This window comes from Strix uralensis, chromosome 3, assembly GCF_047716275.1.
Source record: "Strix uralensis isolate ZFMK-TIS-50842 chromosome 3, bStrUra1, whole genome shotgun sequence".
Classification (NCBI taxonomy): domain Eukaryota; kingdom Metazoa; phylum Chordata; class Aves; order Strigiformes; family Strigidae; genus Strix; species Strix uralensis.
Genome location: NC_133974.1, coordinates 130,955,750 through 130,973,073, shown reverse-complemented (window position 1 = coordinate 130,973,073; position 17,324 = coordinate 130,955,750). Strand labels below are relative to the sequence as shown.

At 42.4% G+C, this 17,324-nt stretch overlaps 1 protein-coding gene across 4 annotated transcripts in view; it reads left to right on the top strand.

The window, feature by feature from the left end:
- Positions 1-14,434, top strand: part of PLCB1 (phospholipase C beta 1) — a 406,093-nt gene extending 391,659 nt beyond the window's left edge. The window contains exon 32 of one of the 4 annotated variants that reach the window (XM_074864428.1): positions 11,119-14,434. In XM_074864428.1, coding sequence (XP_074720529.1) covers positions 11,119-11,343 — 225 coding nt within the window. In that variant the 3' untranslated portion in view covers positions 11,344-14,434. Of the gene's footprint in view, positions 1-11,112 lie in introns of all 4 variants that reach the window. The other 3 variants (XM_074864427.1, XM_074864429.1, XM_074864430.1) reach the window with 3 other exon arrangements.
- The last annotated feature ends 2,890 nt before the right edge of the window (positions 14,435-17,324 follow it).

The following is a 17,324-nucleotide window of genomic DNA, read 5'->3' as shown; positions in this document are numbered from 1 at the left end:
TGTATTGGCTTGTTATGTTAGAAAGTAATGGATCAGTCATTAAATTGGCTCATTGTTTGGGGAGAGTCAATGCACATCACTAATAGTAAAGAGGAAGCCAGATTCATGTTGTTAATGAGTTAGGAAATATTTTGGAATAGCCTTCGTTGTTACAACAGATTACAGAACTGCAACTACTTGAAAAGATTTTTAAAGAAACTTCTAAGGCTTTGATCTCTATTCAGAGCCTGCTTGCTTTTTAGTCTAAAAACATTCATTTTTAACAGGATATTAACAGAAGGACTCACTGCTCAGTAATTTTCCAAGCAGACTTTTCAGTGAGGCTCCATCCTGCAGAGGCTTTCTGATGTGAAGAGGTATAGTCAGTGCAAGGTAAACTTCAAAGTGCAGCATAAGGCTTTATTAGTGTGATTATTTTTTGAACTAATGATAGCTTACTTCTAAACCTCCATGCAGTTCCCTGACAATTATCAATGACATGGGAATTACAGTGAGCATGTACCTTAAGAAACGTGCCGTCTCAAGATACACGGACCTTAGTGTATGTCAGGAGCTCTTTCTACTCGAAGTGGACTTGAGAGTCTGGGCTGAGTAGGGACGGCAGAGCAGGGTATCGCAGTGAAAGGAGGTGCCAGACGTAATCATGGGATGACTCTCTTCCCTTTCCATTGAGTAGCACAGCGATGCCACTAGAGAGAGACAGAGAAATAGATTATTTATTTCCTTTTCATTGTCATATTTGAGAGACATCTCTGCTCGGAGGGAATTTTTTGCGATACCGATGGGACCTGTTAGAGTTGTCCTGCCAAGAATCAGACACAGGCAACACGATAATTATCTATTAGCAAGGTGGATGTGAGAGACTGAAAAACACTCCGTTAAACTGTATTCAGAGTGCAGTTCAGGCAAGGATCCAAACACTGTGGTGCGGGTTTCACCACATTTTTTTCAGATCTGTACTTCGTCAGCTCCTGAGCCCTCACACAGGAGGCCTTAAGCACCTGAGGCTTTCTTTGCTTGTCTCTCTCCTCTTTCAAAAATAGCCAGAATCTCTTGCTCTGCGGGACAGCACCGCTTTTAGGCAAAACACGTTTTACATGAAGTGGCCCCGTGGATTCCAGGGCCCCCTGGAGACATCCTGCTCGGCTGCCGTGGTGCTGCAGAGCTCTGAGAGTCCAGCATTCTCCAGTTCACCCGGGATTTGAAATATTTCTGGAATATACTGTTGCTGTTATAACCTCAAGATGTCATTTAAAGGGAGTTTCCAAGGGACTGTTATGACCTCTTGAGCGGAGAAGTACAATACTGCTGGTCTTCCAAGGCCTGTGGGACACTCAGCTGCCTGTTTACAGGGTGCCTTGGAGGTATCATTGGAAGTGGGGAAAAATCACTTGTTAGAAGGTAATGGATGCACTGATCTTGTTTTCTTGTTTGTTTTGAAGACAGTCTCCAAAATATGGACAGCACTTCATAAAAGGACCAGTTAAGAAGCTCTTTTTGAGCTATGTCACTAAAGTTATTTACCCTGGATCCACCCCAATAAACTAAGGGCAGTATCTGATGATAGATGAGACTTCAGTGGAGTTTCTCTGGATTTATTGCATTGAAACTGAGCAGATTTTCTTTTGCTTACAGTGAAGCTAAGTTCCTCCAGTGATAATGAAAAAGAGCAGAATCTAGCCTTAAAATGCTATACATGCTCATAGAGAGGAATTTTTTTCCCATTCATACTAGCTCAAATTATCTTTATTCATATGCATTGTGAGATGCATAGGTCACGTATTTATAGAGTAATCAAAAAAAAAAAAAAAAAAACTTGACAGCTTAAGAAAGCATTTTATCCACAAAAGGAAACAATTACACAAAATAGTCATCAGAAAGAAGAGTGATTCCAAGTATGCAGCTTACAAGGCACAGAGCAGGGTTTTGCATGAGAATAAACTGCTGTACTGATGAAGAAACGGGAAACAAAAGTTATTGTGAAGAAAATCCTCCCATAGAATTCAGTACAAGCTATCTCTTGAAAGAAAATGTAAGAGGTCTGAAATTACTACTAATAATACAACTGCCAGTAGGAAAAGATCACCAGTTTAGGCTTTTGCTGTAATGACTCAAAAGTTTTCAGCAGAGGTACAGTACAGGCATATGTATATATAATACACGTATAAACTGGGCAACACTGATGGGCATCTCATCACTCAAGCATTTAGTTTTGAATTATTTCTTGGAATAGCTTTTGGTTTACCATACAATAAGAAGATACGAGTTTCTTTACGAGAGTGTTAAAATCTAGAAGCCCAGGTGCCAGGTTTCTTCACAGTCCCATTGGTTTAATTGAGGTTGCAGTTAATAAAGGTGGAGACACAGATTGATGAAGGCCCTAAGGTTACAGTCTAATGTCTTGAGACAGCAGATATTAAAGGACTCATTTATATGGGGACTTGTTGTACATTAGGGAGGCATAGCAAATCACCTTTGCTTTAATAGGAAGAGACATGAAGCTGAACCATGGAAGGGGAAGTCGAAGCAGGAGTATACAAATAAAGGAAGATGACACAGGATACAGTTTCTAGACTCCTTGGCTTGTGACATGCTTTGGGCATTTACAGTGATTTTTTCAAGCCCATCTTGGGACAATTTCTGAAGGAGAGTATCTGGACTGTGCAACCTGTTGACATGGGAAGGCAAGGGTGGCAGTAGTGGATCGGTCAAAAATACAGCAAGCATGCCTGGTCTCGGGAATAGCATGGAGACCTTGGGGGCAGGAAGATAGGCTTGGGGTGTTAGACCAGGTGTGAAGGACTGGGGGAGCTTTTTCTGAGAGAGAAAGGGTGTGAGGTGGGGCTGGCAGAGAGAAAGTCCTAGAACTGGTGTCCCTTGTGTCTGTCCATTGGTTACTGAAAAGTAACTGTTACTTGAAAACGCAGTGATGGGCATGCACTGAGACTGAGATGTCCTTGTCTGAGGACAGGAATCATTAAGGGGAGCTTTCCAGTCAGTGTAAAGACATTTCCTGTGCCGGCTGTCATTTACCTAGTGCAGTGCTGTTCCTTGCACCATCTCTGATACTGACTGCCCTTACGTTTTCTTTAATTCCACGCTCCAGCATCTTTTGAGATAAAACCTCAGCTACCTGAATAGTTTCATTTCACCCTTAGCTATTTTGTCCTCGAGTGGCTATGTTAAGCCCAAGTATTAACACGGTGGCATGTTCCTTTGTGCACTTGCTTGTAGTCAGTAGGAGAAAAAGAAAAAGAGAGCACTTAGGTGCTCTCTGCACATGTAGAGTTGTTAACTCCTTTCCCAGGCCTGGAGAAATAGCTTCCCAAGAAACTGCATCGCCCAGCTGCTTGCTTTGGGCCATTCTTCCCCATGGCAGAGGTGGGTATATCACTTTTGGAAATCTCCTGCAGAGGAATCCCGGGTCTCCTCAAACCCATCATCCTCACCTCAAGCCACCGTCTTCTGTGGGCCACCATAGCACAGTGAGTGCTGCAGAGGGACTGTGGCCATGAGGCGTGAGGACAGCTAAGCTGTGGTTATTCCTTTGCCTTCCCAGCAGAAATCTGCTTAGTGGAGGGAATAACATGGTCCTTAATAAGAAACTCCTTCTGTTTCCAATTACACAAAAATTGCTGCCTATAAATCACTTGATCCCTGAGCTCTGTTCCTCAATTTCACTCTCCCCGTTATTGAGCCTCCATCTGCTTTTAACAATTCTTGCTACTCATATATCTTTTAATGCTGTATCCCTCCAGAATGGCTTTCTAATTAAGTAAGCTCTGAAAATGAAAAGCAGCAGAACAGCAGCTTGCTTGCTCTCTGTACCCTTAATCTGGGAGTCCTCTATGTGCTATTTTGGAAGCTAAATTGAGGTCGCTGACATTATGCATATTTGTTGTCTGATGCAGTCTTAAAAGCCCCAAAGCCTCTATTCAAAATTATCTTTAGGCACATGGGTCAAACATTTGCAGGAAGAAAAATAAGTATTTGGGGCTTTAGCAGATTTAGAGAAACAGAGGAGGAGTGAGAAAGGGGCCACAAGCTCAGACCAGTATTTCTGCTGCAACGTGCTTTCGCTGTGACCAGTGAAAAGATCATTTAACAAAATAAACATTTCCAAGGACCTGTGAAAAGGAAAATGGGAGCTTTGCTAAAGAGAAATATCCTGTAGAGGTTGCAGTTCCCCCTTTTGTTAAGAATCGTGTAGTGACCAGTTATTGCCTCTTGTCAAAATACATTCTGCTGAAACTGCACAGAAGAAATTAATGCACTTGAGTTTCTCATCAGTAAAACAAAAAGAACAGGTACTGTTTATGTGGAATTAAATATTTTACTGCCATGTGGGTAGTGCCACGGTACTTACAGATACAAATTAGCATCACATTTCAATTGGTGAATAAATACAATAGTCAAATACAAAAAAAAAAAAAAAAAAAAGTCATTATTTTGATATTTTGCTGCTCTCTACCTCAAGGAGAAATAACGCAACTTCAGAATTTCTCACATTCGGAGTCAGAACCCCAAAATTATGAAAATCTTTTTAAAAGCTTGAGTATGAAGAGTCTGCTGTTGGAAGTGTCAGAGATTGTTGGAGATACCAAACTGTTTAGTTCTCAGAGTACATTTTTACCTGGATTTTTGAGCCAGGATATTTGGATTATTTTTCATTCATAGCTCACTGCATCATTCAGGGAAAGAAAGAGCGTGATCAGGGAAGCAAAGTATTTATGAATAATGCAGCATCAGATAGATTTAAAAGGAGAAAGAGAAGAAACACAAAACTCAAAAAAAAATGGCCTTACAGAAGAATTGCAAGTGGAATGGAAAATCTGAGACTTAAAAAAGTTTATATGGAGTCATATCAAATTTTTGCAGTGGAAGAACTTCATCAAAACAAATATGTCCGTAATTAATGTTTTTGATTCAACAAAATTTCATTTTGGTAGGGTTTTTTCACCAAAGCGTGTAACTAGTTGTATTTCACACATAACTTTCTCAAAACGTTTTTGCTTGAAGATTAATTCCTTACATGCTTTTTAAGTAGTGACCCTGCCGTTATTTTTGAGCTGAAAATACATTTGAAAAAAACATGTGAGCTGGAATGAATCCCAGTCCATGTGGAAGTGTGTGGGTTTTGCATCAGATAACTGCCTCTGGCAGGGCATCTTATATCAGGAGAATGATGCTACGAGGTCACACCGCTGTGCAGACCACGCATGCGGTATCTCAAGCTGTATGGGGAAGGAAGAGAGGGGGAAATTGTTTGGAAAACACTTTCATTACTAACTTCCGAAACGCCACTTTGAAGGTACAACGGGAAGGAGCAGCAGTGTTCACATGAACAGCTTCAAAGGTGTTGCTGTGGCAGGAAGGGAGATGGGTTGGACATGTTTTTCCCAACCGTTTCCCTTTCCCTTGGGCGGCCAAAGTGAGGGGCAGGAAGTCAGATGGAATCGGGGCTGCGCAGCAGCCAGCTGCGTGCCCGCCTCTTGTCTTCAAGCCATGGAGGCTGTGCAGTAGATGCAGTAGACTTTCACAAGCAGCTGGCAACAGCACCAGCCCACAAAGGCATTCCTGAATTTTCTGTGTGAGTGATAGGGTCATGTTTTAGTCCGCCAGTTGTTTTTCATGCACACAGTAAGGCCTTTGCTCCTGACGCCCGAGGTCCTAGATGGTGGTTGCCATTTATGTTTGTGCAGATACCTACTTCCCATGGCTTCAGCTACTGCAAAACTTCTCTTAACTTTGCTCTACATCTGAAACTTCTGGTAGCTCATTATTAGATTCCTATACCTCGTTAGCCGAGCTTCTTTGCTTTTCCACAGTTATCTTTAAAACAATCCTGAAATGAATATTAAAAAATAAAAGATTCTGCAGCGGAAAAGAGGGATGAGATGTATTTCAGGTAGTGAGAAGAGAGAGGAGTTCGGTATTTGAAGCTTAAACTCAGGGACAAGATAATATGAAACACCATAAATGTGGAATAATAAAGGATTAAGGGGTTTAACATACTTATTTTGTTTCCTAATTTTCTAATTTTTTTTAACCTAAACACTCCATGTGAACTTCAGCCCTCCTGGTAACTTGTGTTGGCAGCATGTTGTGCTTTTCATGTGATCGTTTTATTTTTGTTCTTGGTAGAAACAGAAGTTCATTAGATCACATTGCAAGTATGCAAAAGTCTACAGGGGCTTGATCGGGACAGTCTAAAACCACAATTTTTGCTTCTGTAATTCTTTATTGATCACAGTTACTGTTTTTAATGCACTGGTCGCTATTTTCATGCTATGTTATGCTACGTTATTTTGGCAGTTTTAATAATAACAGCTAGCTATAAATGCTATAAATAGTTTTAATAATACCACCCGTTTCCTTCTCTGAGTGCATTTTCCTTGCTTTAAGCTGAATGACCATATTCATTTTCCCCTCCCACATTCCAAGGAAGGGTTGCTGAGGCCTTTCTCTGAATGATGACCCTTTTTGGAAAGCGGTTGTAGCCAAGGATGCCGAAGAGCCCTTTGAATTGAGAGGGAATGTGAGCTGATCAGCTGGGCAGCTGGCTGGCTGCCAGGAGCTCTGCTCACTAAGGCACGGGCTTAGTCATGTAAAGCCCCACTCATTTTCTGTCCCTAGGGCTAGGGGCTGCGTTGGTTGTAGTCGAGGTTTGAAGGATATGGTGGCGTTTGTCCGGGGCACGAGGGTGCACGAGCCCAAGCCCCTCGGTTCCCCACGCTGCCTAATGTCACTGGCTGAAGTCAAAGGGACCCCTCAGGCACAGCTCCCCCGTGGAAACCCGTGTGGGGTGCCACCACCAGAGGCAGGACAGTCGCAAGCAAAGCCTCGCCATCTCTACTGTTATTTTGAGCAGGACAGCTTCGTCCACAGCCTGTTCCAAGCCCATGCTGGTGTATGTCTATTTTGATAAACGATCATATAAACAGAGTGGCAGAGAGCCCTTTCAAACCAGAGGCAGCTGAAGGTGGCACCTCCCAAGCTTTGATCCCTACCTAAGCTTAATTTCTCTCCTTCTGTAATTTGGGGATAATAGTACTTATACGTACCCATTTTCTAAAGCTGATGTGAGTATCAGCTGATGTTTTTTAACTAGCACTGTTGGGTGAAAAATAAAGGGTAAGTAGATAGAAGTATACATGCAAGAGTTAGAGCTTCTGGCCACAGCCATCAAGAGTGACTAACGCATTCATCTCCTGTCCCCAAGGACTCTGCTGCAAACAGTGATGGCTCCAAATTTTAAAGTATTAACTCATTGCCTGTAAGTAAAGTACATGGGAGCGTGATTTACCCGAACAAGAAATAATGTTTCCAACCCCTTGTGGGATAATAAAGCCACATGGAGGTGACATTAATATGTGGTTTTTGTTGGGGGTTAAAGAGAGGACAGGGGATCCATTAGAGGGCAGCTAGTGAGATAACAGAAGGAAGAAGGTTGTTATGTGTTAATGGGAACAGTGGTCCAGATAATGATCTGCCCGTCTAATCATCAGTCTTATTTTCCCCGCCTTGTCTGGGTCCAAAATCCTAAAAGCAAGTATAGGTCACCTTGTTCAGTAGCTAGAGGGCAGAGAAATCCGAGTAGGTGGACTTGTGATGGGAAGCAACCCAAGGGGACAGCAACCTGAACGCTAAGGCCACACTGGGCCGGAGTCTGGTGGGGTGCTGGTTGTGCAGAGAGGTTTTTACTTACACACACACACTGGCATGGCACTTTGTCATGCCGTCAGCAAGCCAAATGAAAGACATACATGACTACTGCTACTAATGGGAGGGCAGCTTTCCATTAGTGAATGAACTGTAATGTCCCTGTAAAGCCACAGAATATGGTTATCATTGTCTAACAGAAGCATACTGAGGCTTTTAAAAGAAAAACAGCTGGGTTTTTTGAGCCAGCTGGTTTTAAGCAGGCAACTTGTTTCTTTAACCTTGACCCACAGATGTTTGTGCCCGGGGCTGGTGGTTTAAGGAGAAACATCGCCGATGCACTGTGAGACTCTGGTGGGTTTGCAAGCCCCAGGCTTGCTGAGGAAGACTTCAGTGAGGGGCCGGGTCTGGCAGTGGGACGGCTGCGTTGCGCCTGTTGTGCTCTTCACTGCAGCTGGAGTCCTGTGTGATAGCTTTTGGGGGTCAGGGAATGGGCTCAGAGGTGCTCGTCTGAAGCCGAGCAAGGGGAAGGACTGACAGTGCCTTTGAAATCAAAAAGAAAACTAATTTTTACACACTGTTGCAGTTTTAATCAACCCTCCTTGTCTACTGTCTGCTCCTTCTCAACTAACTTCAACCTTCTCATGATTAGATATCTATATAGACTGTCTCTGGAGACACCGAAGAGAGAGAGGTAGCTCCAGATTCATGTCATTTCTATTAAACACTCAATTTAGGGGGGATTATCCACTGGAGGCGCTTTAGGAGGTGAATATTAGACACAGTTGCTATCTAACAACATGCTGATGGTTGCACTGGGTTCAGATAACGTTCAGTTTCTGAGGGATTTCGAGTATTTCTATTGCTCTTAAACCTAATTAAGCAAATCAAGGTTCTGAAGAAAGTTGAGAGCCAGGAGACTTTCTCTGATTTTTGATCTTACATCCCTCCTTCTATACCTGAGGTACCCAAAATTTACAAATTCAGTAATTCCATGTATGAAAATGAGGTGGGGAAATGCAGCAGCTCATCTCTGGCTCAGACACTGCTGTATAAAGGAACTAATATCCTTATATAAAGCTTTGTTTTCCAGTGCTCTGGACCCTTTCCCACAATTCCTAGATTTATAAAAAAAATACCGTATGCAAAGCTGCCTCTCCCTGCAGGAACTTTAACTGGCTTTGTGGGGTGCTCGGACACTGCTGCGGATCTGCATCGGCAGCCCGGAGCCCAGCTGCAAACGCTCCCCAACAGCAAAAGACAGTGGCACTTGGCCAGATTAACCCAAGGAATGTTTTGTCCCTCGTTTGGCATAAATCTCCCTCTCACTGTGATAGCATCTTTGGGTAATTATCATAAATAAAGAGAAGGACTCACCTTCCCCTCCCTGCTTCCTGTTTGTTTAAGCAGTGCGGGTGTTTAGCAGTGAACTGTAACCACAAGCGTGATTGCACCATGTTGGTAGACCTTTTGCCTAGAACGTGATTTTAGGATTTGTAGTCTGACCTATGTGAGCACCACGGTGCCATCACTCTGAAGTAGAGAGCAGTGCAGATGGAGCCTCCTGGTGGTTGAGAAGGTCACTGGGCAGCAGGAGTGGAGTCCTGGGGCTGCAGGGCCCCGGTGGTGAGCCGGGTGGTGAGGGATGATCAGCGTTGCTTGTGGGTTTTTCCTGCCAACTACAGCACTGTTCCTCTGATAATATGTGTACTCTTGGCAGCGTTATCAAAATGGAGACGAAAGGGGGATCCCTTCAAAAATTATGTGTTAATGGACATAAAGCCAGAAAACCAAGGAAAGTCAGGAAAACAGAAGGGTACCACATGGAAGAAGGGTGTTATGGTAGTGATTGTCTAATAGTTGGTAGAACTGGTTGGACATTTTAGAGGCAGGGCGTATTTAATGCAACCATTTGTGCCTCAGACTCAGTGTTTATCAGCACTGTGACACAGAGGTGGGAAACCGAGGCCAGAACAGCAGAAAAATCACCAGAAACAAAGCAGGAAAGGATCTTTAGCAGGGGAACCAAAAAGAAAAAGCCAGATCTTAGATCTTGAGGAAGAAAGGCTGCAATATTTGTCTAATTAAGGAATGTAGAACTAGACCAGGTGAGCTAAGGACGTTGATTTGCACATCAGGAGAAAGGAGAAGAGGCCTCACAAAAATAAAGTCAGAGATGCAGGATGAAAACCAGGACAGAAGCATGGGGAATGGGATTGGAAGAGCTCAGCGGGAGGGTAGTGGTAAAGTCACATGCTGTGGACAGGTCAAGGATGGCAAGACTAGTATAGGTCCTAAGGTTCAAGTGAAAATTTGTATCACCTGTTGAGGGCCATTGCAATGGGGTGAAGGAGACGTGAAATGGGGTAGATTCAAGCACAGAACTGAAGGATCAGAATCCATAGCACCTTTATGCATCATGGAAAAAAATATAGCTCAAAATATGGTTGCCCAAGAAACTATTGCAAAACTGCTGCAGCTACAGTTAGCAGAATCCGACTCCCTCTTTTTAAGAAGGTGGATGGATGGATGGATGGATGGATGGATGGATGGATGGATGGATGGATGGATGGATGGTTGGATGGTTGGAGAGGGTTTGGCTTTGGAACTCACCCCTTTTGCTTCCTGCCGTGCTCATATTGGTCATGACGAAAAAATTGGCTTTGTCTTCAGTTGAAAACTTCATGCACATTACTGTTTTTTAAATAATGGATCATGCAGATCCTAATATGGGCACTAAAAACAAAGGCTATACAAATAAATACTGGGAAAGGACCCACAGCTTCCTGAAGACTGATAGCCAGATTTCTTTCTGCATGCCTTTTGCATCCTGTTGATGATATGACACTTTTTCCCCAGTAATGTCCAAGACACGTACTGCATTAATCAGATAATGTAACTTTCCATGATCTAGCCCTAAGAAATTAACTTTTTTTACTTCCCTCTTTGACTCCCTTTGACAACTGACTTTTTCCTAATGGTTTCTCCAACCCAAGAAATCTGGCAAAAGTGATTATATTGTTCTCAGAGCAATGTTTGTGGTGTGATTAATGTGTGATTCGCTACCTGGAGCTTAATAAAGGCCTTGCTCTTTCAAAGGCTCGTCCGTGATCCATACTGCACTTGAATCGGTTCTGTGAAAGCCAGTGGGAGTATGGACACCAATACGGTCAAATCCACATATATTTTAAGGATTTGGGTACCCAAGGATGGTGCCCAAAACCAGCCTTACATACAAATAACCGCATGTTCCTTCAGCTTTGCAATGACTGCATGGAAATCAATTGGTGTATTGGATGTGTGGCGCTGGTATGAAAAAGAAGGAATATATTCTTGAATCATGCAAAACAGCGTTATTAATTTCCCCCTTGCCTCGTGTGGTACTTTCCCCATACTGTAGCACTGCTCGCATTAGATACACCTGAGGACAGCTTGTCTCTTTTGTTGTAGTTGCAGGTGGAACTTGATCAGGAATATCAAGACAAATTCAAAAGACTGCCTTTGGAAATTCTGGAGTTCGTACAGGAAGCCATGAAAGGGAAAATCAGCGAAGACGGAGACCACAGTTCTGCCCCCTCTTCCCTGGCGTCTGACAGTGGAAAATCAAATCATAAACCTCTGCAAAGTGAAGAGGAATTGGAAGAAGATAATCCAGAAAAAGTGTTTGATACTACTTTTTAACTGCCCAAGAAACACTCAGTGCGCCAGGGCGCACCCCTCCCCAGCTGCCCATCTCCGCTCTCCCGATGTGAGCTGCCACTGAAGCGCTTCGGGAGGCAGGAGGGATCTGCATTCAAGTGCACATTTCCCAAAAGGAACATTTTCTAAAAAGTATTGTGCAAAGGTCTTCATTCTCATTCTTCATCTTACTATTCTAGAGCTTAGTGCAGTTGTAATGGGAAAATTAATATGTTAACCATCCTCTCCTTTTTTTTTTTTTTTTTTTTTTTTTTGGCCAATTTACAATGGGTAATTTTCTGGCCATGTTCACTGTTAAGAATGTTTAATGAAGACCAGTGTATTGTACAGAGACAAATGTGTGCAGATTTCCTTTTGGAGTGCCAACGCAAAGTGCTCCAAACTAATACAGATCCTAGAGAATATTGTAACAGTACGTAATCATATTTGTTTCCTTCTTTATAACTGCACCTTTACAGCTGTACCATCATTTTACATTTGCACTGAAACATTTAATCCTTTTTAGCTTTGCAAGCACTGGTGGCTTGCTGTCTTGATATTATGTTTATCACATGGAAAGAAATATATTTGCTGCTGAAAATTCCTGGAACTGTGGGGACGAGAGGAAAACAAAAAGAAGAACTCTGCCTGGAGATTGTCGGTGTCTGTGTACGTCTGTGTTTGTTACACTGTGTGAGTGCATATATGTTTGTATATATATATATAGCTATATGTGCACACACATCCGTCTATATACACACACAGCATGTTTCTATTTGAAGTCGGCACGGTCTCTTGGCCAAATGAAATGTTTCAGGGATACGTGAGTAGAGAGAATCTTTATGAAAGCTAACATCTGGGTTATACTGCTATAAAACAGTCATTGAATCGTAAAATTCTTTTTGTGGTGTTAGTGTTGTAAATCAAAGTAGTTTTAGAATATAAATTTGATATATATTTTGCAGACTCAAAAGTATTGATTTTAAGTATCATATTTTAAGCTTACTGAATTTGATAGGATTATAAAATGTTTAGGACTACAGTATTTGAAATTTAACAGAATCTTCCATTATTTTTAAGACTGAGGTTCAGTTTTACTAAGGTCTGAAATTTAAAAGCAGAATATAAAAACCTGATCACTGTTATTTTAAAATGTATATTAATCCGTTTAACTGACTTCTTAAAATAAGAACAATCAAAGTTAGTGTACTGTATGATATGCATGAGAGAAGTAACAGCACATTTGTCTGTCAGACGACAGAGGGGCTTTGTGAAAGTCAGGATATTTGAAAAGGTAAAGAAATGCTATTCTCTGGTTTCCCATACTAATAGAAATAGGAATTATGAAACATTATGGACAGATTCTTATTTGTACCCAAGCCAATGCATAATGCTACAGGCCTTTCCCTCAGCCGTGTGGTGACGAGGCGTCTTAGGGCGAAGGATAAACTAGCTCAAAAGACAGTGGTTTGCATCGAGAGGCTTGATCCTGCAAACACCTTTTCCTGCGCACCACCGGGCTCAGTGCAACTGTTCTGGGCAATAATGTTCACATACATGTTTGCAAGATCGGGGCCTTACTTTGGATTAAAAAGCAATCGGAGAAAGCAGTCAATTACATAGGGAGGCATTTTAATACATCATAACAGTTAAGTTACTTTACTTCCATTCCCTCAGGATTTTAGTACTTTAAAGTAACTTATTTTATTTAAATTTAAGCAATAAAGTACAAATCAAGCTTAAGTTTTCAGTTAAATAATGGTGTATATATATATAAGTTCAAATCTTGGAAAACAGTATTTTTATGTTTCTTTTTTAAACTTAGAGCAGAAAGAAAGAAAACTTGTACGTGGTTTGGAGATCATATTTTGGATTAAACTCTCTTGGTTTATGATGATGAAATTTGTGAACATGAAATTAAAAAATCTGACTTTGATTTTAATGCTAGGAAAGGTGAATCCTCTGTTAATCCTTGTTTTGCACTTTGAAATCAATCTTAATCACTCATTGAAAACTTAGAGAGTCAAGATGTAATGCTGCATTTTTTTAAAGTAAAAATGACATATTGTCTAAATTATTAAAAGAATAAACTGATAGCAGTGTTCACAATAAAACTGAAGACTATTGCATTATAGAAACCATTGTACAGCGCAGGCTTTTTGGTAAAATCTTAGCTCCTTTGAATTTCAGCGCTATGTTCCCGTGGACTTCAGCGGAGCCAGGACTTCACCACAGTCTTCAAAGAAACTTGGGCAAATACCAGTTAACCTTTTATTTATATTTAAGAAGAAATAAATATACTGGTTGGATTAAATATACTATCAGCTGTAGTCATTTTACAGTACGTTTGTATTTGACCATTTCCTGTACTCACATTTTTTTATATCTGTACAGTGCCACTTTCTGCAGGTGTAAGGTAGTGTGTAATACTGTACATCTTGCATTGTTCAAACTATTTCGGTGAAACAGATACCATTTAATATTGATATTACTTGAACTAGAGTAAGATAATGAAAAAAGGGTCTTTATGATGTGCAAGTCTTGTGCCTTTTATGTATTTGCCTTGTTCCGTGTTGAATGTGTGGAAATGCTGTATCGTGGACTTTCTGCTGTATAGAATAGAGCTGTCTATATTAAACTAGGTCGTGCACTTCAGATATCTTTACACTACTGAAAATAGCTTGGTTTTGGCAGTATAAACAGAATTTTAAAAATTCTAATGAAGGCCAGACATTTTAGATTTAACATGTTCATAATTATGTTAATTAATGCTCATGTATTAGCTAAACATTCACTGAAAGATAACTAAAGGGACATCATTGCTTGCCTTTCTTTGAAATCAGTGTTGCTCTTGTACATTGTATTAATAGTGTCTGTGATTGATTAGTCCTTGATGATTTGCTTTCAAAGTAGGATGAAATATTTCAGTTAACATGTACATATTTTTCGGTTCCTCAATCTATGATTGTTTCAGAGGCATAATTCACATTTTTGTAAAAATTCTATGCAATTTTGTGGCATGATGTTTCTTCCACTTGTAATTTTAGTGCTTACATTACAGATCCAAAGGACAAATAAAAATTTCTTAACACAAGATGCTTGTTTTCTCTGTTCTTTGGCTCAAAAGCCTCTGTTGGCTCAGGAGACCTTGCTGACCCTTGAAGACCTTCCCCTGATCCCTTTGCTCCCGGGAAGGGCAGTGCCGCGAGGAGTCAGTGAAGTTTCCCAGCAGGCTCCTGCGTTCACAACAGCGAGAACAAGAACTTGCATGTGCCAGGGCCTCCCTCACCCCTCCCAGCAAAACGTGCATTTGCTGCCGCTCTGAAACAACGGGAAACTAAAAAGGTTCATGGACTGGTGAGAAAACTTATTGGTTTACAGGACAAGCTTTTATAGAACAGCAATTGCATGATTTTCAGCCATACTGGTAAACTACCTCAACAAATTATAGCAGCTTTACTTCTCTTTCACTGCCCCAGCTGTTTCATTAATCATCTATGCAATTATATATGTGCTGTGAAATGTACCTTTGCAGGGGCCTTCCACTGAGAGCATTGAAGAATAAACCTATTCCATTGGCTTTTGACTTTCCTTTCCCTATTTAATTTACAATGTAAAAAATTATCTCTGGGAGAAGAGATAAGCAGGTATATTAATCCAGTGTACTAAGGGATATACCTATTAAAATCAATAGTCTCCAAGGCAGCCAGACTCAAATTGCTCCCTAGAAGAGGTGTGGGGAAATGGGGCCTGGCGAGGGGGATGGACATGGCACAGGGTAGAAGCAGGCAAGGAAGGGAAGAACAGAGCTGAAATCCCAGCCCGTGAATTTGGCAGAGAGGAGTAAGACTAGGACAGAAATGGAGAGGAGGGGGCGGGAGTTGAAAGGAAAGGAAAATGGGCACATTTCCTCCCCAAAGGAGGAGCAGTAGGGTGTGAAATCAAGCGCGGGGTTTGCCAAGGCCCCGTTAAGTGAGCTGCCTGTCACGTAGCGAGGCAGGCGAGGGGAGGCAGCGTGGCAGCGAGAATTTCAGGAGGATAGGAGGGAGATGGTGACAGCGAGCACAGAAGGAAAAGCCAGGAGGCCATGGGAAGGATTGGAAACGGCTCTCAGCTCCCATGGGGCTCAGCGAGGCAAGATTCTCACAGCTGGTGCTTGTTGTACTTGGGCCATGGGGGACTAATTTGCCTGCTGAGGAGAGAGGGCGATGGGCTGGGATGTGTGGAAGAGCTATTTGGAGGCCGACCAAGGGGAACAGGGTGTCGCAGAGGCCAGGCAGCTCATGCAGCTGTGGACGCTACGCAAAGCAAGCCCGTTGGGTTGCTGAAGCTTCAAGTGGATTCCGCAGATGCTCCTGGTGATGGCCAGAAGAAAACCAGTCTCACCACAGCAGCAGAAGTCTGCTAGAACCAGCTGGGGAAGGTGACCAAGGACTTCACACTGCCCTCAAAGAGCATGCTTTGATAACTAGTGCCAGTGCCAAATTCCACCACAAGTAATTGATCCTCAGCTTTGTGAGCTTTATATCATTTCCTTCACAGTGACGCAGCTTGAAGGTGGGGACTGGAGGGTGTCGGGATCCAGCTGAGATGTTGATGTGAGCATTGGGTAACATCACTGAGCAGGGCAGGAGGAGTTTGGAGTGGGCAGGCCGGCTGAAGGGCCTCCTAAAACCTGGGCATGCACTCGAACCCTAGGAAATAATTTCCTTTGAAAGATATGAATGGGGGTTTAAACCCCAAAACACTATACCATACCCTTGGACTTCAGGAGAGCTGAGTGCAGGAGCTGCACAAGTCAAATCTGCCAGCCCTGGCTGACGTACCCGAGCTCCTGAAGTTACTAAGTTTCACCCACAAAAATCGGGTCAGCATTTCTTATTGACAGATTGGCTTCAGCAACTGCATTTGGCTTGTTTGGGCACTCATTCAAAGACCTCTTGCTTGCTCCAGTAACTGTTGAGGGAGTAGAAGAACCCTAACTCTAAATCTGGATTTCACTTCTGACATCAGGCATCAAGGAGCCAGGTAGTTTCTTTCTACAGTAGTGTTATTTAATGTGAAAACAGCTAAGTTCTCTCCTGGATTTAGCCAGAAGACACCTGAATGCCAAGTGAGACCACTTTTGTGACCCTGCCATTTCCCATGGAGTTGAAAGAGTTAATGCTGACCTCCCTTCCCAGCTCTGCCCAGACATGGAGCTTCCCTAAATACGCACAGGAGGATTTGCTTGGCCATCATTAGACCTAGTTCCTCCTCAGAGTCAGGGAACTGGCCTTACTCTTCTCTTCTTCAAGAGCTCAGTAGGAGAAGGAGTCTCTGTGGAGTGAAGAAACTTAGCAAAAGGGCCAGTGCAGGAAATTAAAGCCATGTGCAAAAAGCAGCAGGTGATGGTCACTAGTGAAGTTAAGGAAGGTGACTGCAGAAACACATTTTGGGAATAAAAAAGGTCCTCTACAGAGGGAGACTCTCCACTAGTGTGCACTGGTAGGACGGTTGGCAGGAGGAAAGGCTTGGGGGCTTGTGCTGCTTTCCACAACAGTTCTCTTCTTCTGAGTGGGAGGGTTTAAAGGTTCAGTTCTTGGCTTCCTCAGGATCCTCCTATCACAGGAGGATCTGAGAGAAAAACACTGAAGAAATAAAATAATCAAAGTGCTCAGCTTGCAGACAGTAAAGAAGAAAATATTGGAAGTAACTTCTTGACTATAGTATAACTGATACAATTTTAAAGGCCTGGGGTTTTTGGAATGGTAGGCTGCAAAATGTGGTGAGGAGACCCTGATGTAGTGAGGGGTGCTAATTGTTTTGGCTGGATCTAGACTGGAGCAGATAGAAGAGCTTTAAGTAGCACTGAAGGAGCCAAGCTCTAATTAGGGACAAATTGAAGCCAGCTTAACGCATGTGAAGGGAAGAAATTTAAAACCTGCTGCTGTATCAATGGAGGAAGCCTGGCTAATGAGCAGGAGAGCTTGGCAACTTCCATC